Source organism: Mandrillus leucophaeus, unplaced genomic scaffold (genome assembly GCF_000951045.1).
Source record: "Mandrillus leucophaeus isolate KB7577 unplaced genomic scaffold, Mleu.le_1.0 Scaffold135, whole genome shotgun sequence".
Lineage (NCBI taxonomy): Eukaryota > Metazoa > Chordata > Mammalia > Primates > Cercopithecidae > Mandrillus > Mandrillus leucophaeus.
The window spans coordinates 95,488-100,647 of record NW_012101310.1 but is presented as its reverse complement, the minus strand read 5'-3'; the positions used below and the strand labels follow the sequence as shown (position 1 = coordinate 100,647).

Here is a 5,160-nt window from a genome sequence, read left to right as displayed (position 1 = left end):
GATCACCTGAGGTCAGGAGTTCGAGACCAGCCCGGCCAACATGGTGATATCCCATCTCTACTAAAAATACAAAAATTAGCCAGGCATCGTGGCAGGAACCTGTAATCCCAGCTACTCGGGAGGCTGAGGCAGGAGAATCGCTTGAATCCGGGAGGCAAAGGTTGCAGTGAGCCGAGATCGTGCCATAGTGCTCCAGCCTGGGTGACAAGAGCAAGACTCCGTCTCCAGGTTCAGTGGGAGATGCCGCCCTCCAGCAGCTTACTCCCACAGGCACATCTCCTGCTGAGACCATAGCTTCTAGTCCATCCACTCCAAATTTTGAGTACCTGAATCCCTCTCGATTCACCTCTACAGGAGAACTTCAGATTGCCCAAAAATTATTTGAAAATATCTCACTTCATTCCCATAGGAGATGAACCTACTCACGGAAATACACATGACCAAGTAGCCTAAAGATTTAAAATTGAGGACCTGGGAAAGTACAAGTTGAAATCAGAGGTTGAGGATGGAGAGAAATACAGACTGCCCTTGGTTCTTAAGGGTCTTAGACAGGGGCTCTGAGCTTGTCGGTAACCCGAATGAAAAGCCACCTGCAGCTCTTATACCAGAATAAGAAAATATAAGGTTTCCTCCGAGACAGCGTACCTTTTCCCGGCACTTAGTTCTCACTGAAATTTCTCTATGAGCCTTCATTGACACTATGAATAATGCTCTCAACAGCATCCCTGCAACCAATGCAGGCACTGGCTTTGTAAGGCAGCTGCTTATACAGAACAAGGAACGTGGTGCATAGGACAGCTTAGGAAAAGCGATTCTGCAGAAGACCAAGTCATGTGAATTCCATAGAGCGTGTCATGGAAGGTTTGGCATTATCCCTGAAGAAAAGCCAAACTATCTGAACAAGCACTTTCCAAACTGAATCCTGAGATATTGTGTCCTGGGGGAATACAAGGACTCCGTAGACTAATACCTTTAGAAACTCTAAATTAAACGAAGATAAGATTAAAAACACAAACAGGACCTGGAGTCTTTGCTATAGTTCTGTGCCCTGAGATGCTCCCAGCAGACAGCGTTTCTAGAACTGACTTGGCCACAGAACTCCTTTGGGGCACGTGACCACTTATGAAAAAAACATAGCTCAGGAAATGCTGACCTGTCTTCTCTGTCATCTTGGGAAAGCCGCTTTAATTCACTGACTCTCTGTTTTCTCATTTGCAAAATGGGAATGATACTGGTAATGGTAACAGTATCAGCAGCTGACAGTTGTCGAGAGTTTTGGACAAAGTCTGTGTAGTTCCATCTTCAGAGACAGCCTTGAAAAGGAGAAGTTTTAGAACTGAAATCCTTTTTTTTTTAATTTTTTTTTTAATTTTAGATTCAGGAGTGCATGAGCAGGTTTGTTTTTTGTGTGGTTTTTTTTTTGTTTTTTTTTTTGTTTTTTTTTTGTTTTTTTTGAGACGGAGTCTCGCTCTGTCCCCCAGGCTGGAGTGCAGTGGCACAATCTCGGCTCACTGCAAGCTCCGCCTCCCGGGTTCATGCCATTCTCCTGCCTCAGTCTCCCGAGTAGCTGGGACTGCAGGCAACCGCCACCATGCCCAGCTAATTTTTTGTATTTTTAGTAGTAGAGATGGGGTGTCACTGTGTTACTCAGGATGGTCTCGATCTCCTGACCTCGTGATCTGCCCCCTCGGCCTCCCAAAGTGCTGGGATTACAGGCGTGAGCCACCGTGCCTGGCCAAGCAGGTTTGTTATGTAGGTAAATTCACATCACAAGTGTTTGTTCTACAGGTTATTTCATCACCCAGGTATTAAGCCTAGTATCCAATAGTCATTTTTTCTGATCCTCTCCCTCCTCTCACTCTCCACCCTCAAGCAGATTCCAGTATGTGCTGTTCCTGTCTTTGTGTCCATGTGTTCTCATCATTTAGCTCCCACTAATAAGTGAGAACATGCAGTATTTGGTTTTCTGTTCCTGCGTTAGTTTGCTAAGGATAATGACCTCCAGCTCCATCCATGTTCCTGCAAAGGACATGATCTCATTCTTTTTTATGGCTGCATAGTATTCCATGATGTATATGTACCACATTTTCTTTATCCAGTCTACCATTGATGGGCATTTAGGTTGAGTCTCTTTGCTATTGTGAACAGTGCTTCAGTAAACATCCCCGTGCATGTGTGTTTATGATAGAACGATTTATATTCCTTTGGTTATATACCCAGTAATAGGACTGCTGGGTTGAACGGTAGTTCTATTGTAACTCTTTGAGGAATCGCCACGCTGTTTTCCACAATGGTTGCACTAATTGCACTTCCACCAACAGTGTATGAATGTTCTCTTTTCTCCACAACCTCAGCAGCATCTGTAATTTTTCTGACTTTTTAATAGTAGCTAGCCATTCTGAGTGGTGTGAGATGGTATCTCACGGTGGTTTTGGTTTGCGTTAGAACTGATATCTTAGAGGCTGTCTGGGCCAATCTTTTCTTCCTCTCTCCTTATTAAAGATGAAGAAACAGTCCCAGAAAGATGGAGCGATTGTCCCAGAACCGTGATGGGGGCCCAGCTAGGTCATCTACTTCTGGAGCAGTGCCCTTTTCTGTGTCATGCTGACTGCGTGCTCTTTAAAACAGAAGCCAGTGAACAGAGTTTACATTCCTTCTCATGACTGAAGGTTATCATGATGAGCATCAGCCCTGGGTTTCGAGTGCACGACCACATTGAGGGTGGTGAAGTTGTGGAAGGCGGTCTGCCCACGCCAACAGGACCCTGCCTGCGAAATCCTTTTCACCCACTAGCCTGCTTGTGACCCTTTCTTTCTTCTCCCTCCTGCTCGACTCTCAGCCTGGACTTCATACATCACCAGGTCTGCCTCCGGGAGTTCCTAACTCCATCCGTTTGTGGCTTCTAATTGCCTACACCTGACACTCAATTTCACCTCAATCATTGTCATATGAGAGAAAGTGGCCTCCTCAAGAAGTCAGTCATGGCCGGGCACAGTGTCTCATGCCTGTAATCCCAGCCTTTTGGGAGGCCGAGGCGGGTGGATCACTTGAGGTCAGTAGTTCGAGACCAGCCCGGCCAACGTGGTGAAACCCCATCTCTACCAAAAACACAAAAATTGGCCGGGCATGGTCGCAGGTACCTGTAATCCCAGCCATTCAGGAGGCTGAGACACGAGAATCGCTTAAACCCAGGGAGCGGAGGTTGCGGTGAGCCTAGATCGCGCCACTGCACTCCAGCCTGAGTGACAGAGCAAGACTCTCATATCAAAAAAATAAATAACAATTTAAAAAGAAGTCAGTCACAGGAAAGCAATGGTGAACTCTTTAAAAGTGAATGCCTGGGATGCTCCGTCTTGGGACGGGGGAGGCCTCTGGGGGGCGGAGTTAACTCTGGGCTCCTTGCCTTTCTAGATCCAACAGTTTATCCAAGACCTGTCAGACATCTGGGCAGAGGTGAAAAAGAAGGAACAACAGCAAGTCCGGGTCTAAGGAAGCAGCCTGGTTCCAGGACATCCTAAGACAGAGGTCGTAAGAGAAGAAGTTGTGAACCTGCAGTCCAGTCAGTCCAGCTTGGGACCAACGCCCGCGGTGCCTTCCTGCTGAGGAACACCTGCTTATTTTCCCCCTTGGGCCTCACTCTATCCCTGAAAACAGTGAATGTTCTAAGAAGTTTGTTCTCAAGTTCTCTCTAGCCCTTTGGTAGTTTATTCATGGGGAAGAGTGTAGCGATGGGGGGACCCCTGCCACGAACACTCACTCTCAAAGCTGGTCACCCGGGCTGCCTGGGAATCAGAAACCACATCTTAGGCCTGGTGTCCCCTCAGCTTTGGGCTCACACACAGTCAGTGTGCAGGTGGGCAGCAAACCAGTAAGGTCAGTACAGAGGACTCTTCTGTCATCTACAACTTCAAATTTTTATTTTATTCTATTTATTTTATTTTATTTTATTTTGTGATGGAGTTTTGCTCTTGTTGCCCAGGCTGAAGGGCGAGGCACGATCTCAGCTCACTGCAACCCCTGCCTCCTGGGTTCAAGCGATTCTCCTGCCTTAGCCTCCCCAGTAGCTAGGATTATGGGCACCTACCACCAGGCCCAGCTAATTTTGTACTTTTAGTAGAGACAGGGTTTCACCATGTTGGTCAGGCAGGTCTTGAACTCCTGACCTCAGGTGATCCACCTGCCCTGGCCTCCCAAAGTGTTGGATTACAGGCGTGAGGTGTTTCTAATTTGGGTGCAAAGACCCACTTAAAACTACAAAGGCAGCTTCCCAGGTCAGAGCTGCAACAATGCTGAGTTGAGAACTCTTCCCTGACTTCAGGAGCAAGCTCTGCTCCCCTGCCCCACTGTGTGCGCTAAAACATGCAAGCCAGTGTCAGCAACACGAAGGAAGGAATAGCCCTAGTTACTGCCCTAGTTACTGGGCAGGTCACCAGTAACTAGGGAGGGATCACTCATGTGCCAAATGACAAGCTCAAGGCTCAGGAACGGGCTGGGATGATGGATTAAAACCAGCCAAACTCAACTCAGTCCAGGTCAATGTAAAGTCTCAAACTTAGGTTCAACGATTTTTAAATCAATAGCAAAAGCCAAGTCAGAGAGCCGCGGGGAAGTAACATTTATTCAACAGGGACTTTGTTTGTATCCGCCTCTTGAAAACCCAGTGAGGCATCGTTATCCTGACTCACAGAGCAGGATGCTTGCCTGGGAACACCGGCTACAGGACGACAGGGCCAGGACTCAACCTTGGGTCTGCTCTTCCTGAGCCTGGTCTCTCCCCCTCGCCAGTCTGCCTCCCAGAAGACAGAGGCCCTGTGCTTTTGTCCCTAAAGCAGGCTGAGGAGCAGACTCGAACAAGGCTCCGTGTCTCCTCCCTGGCCCTGTGATCCTACAGGGCCCTCAGACTGCCCGGATTCCTGTTGCCTCAGGGAAGGCACTGCTGCAGCTGTCCTGCTGGGATCGCTGCGTGGCCGCAGTAACCCCTCACCTTCACATACAACACCTTACAGCAGTGGTTCTCAGGCGTGGTCCCCGGACCAGAAGCGTCAGCATCACCGGGCAACTTTACCAGTTAAATTCTCAGGCCCCACTAAAGACCTGAGAACCAGAAACTCCAGGGGTGGGATCCAGCACTCTGGGTTTTAACAAGCCCTCTGGCCGGGC

At 48.3% G+C, this 5,160-nt stretch overlaps 1 protein-coding gene across 3 annotated transcripts in view; it reads left to right on the top strand.

Moving 5' to 3' along the window:
* CCDC42 (coiled-coil domain containing 42) overlaps positions 1-3,685 on the top strand; it is a 23,819-nt gene extending 20,134 nt beyond the window's left edge. For all 3 annotated transcript variants that reach the window (XM_011973142.1, XM_011973143.1, XM_011973141.1), the window contains one exon: positions 3,412-3,685. In XM_011973142.1, the coding sequence (XP_011828532.1) occupies positions 3,412-3,489 (78 nt within the window). In that variant the 3' untranslated portion in view covers positions 3,490-3,685. The remainder of the gene's footprint in view (positions 1-3,411) is intronic.
* Positions 3,686-5,160: the final 1,475 nt, after the last annotated feature.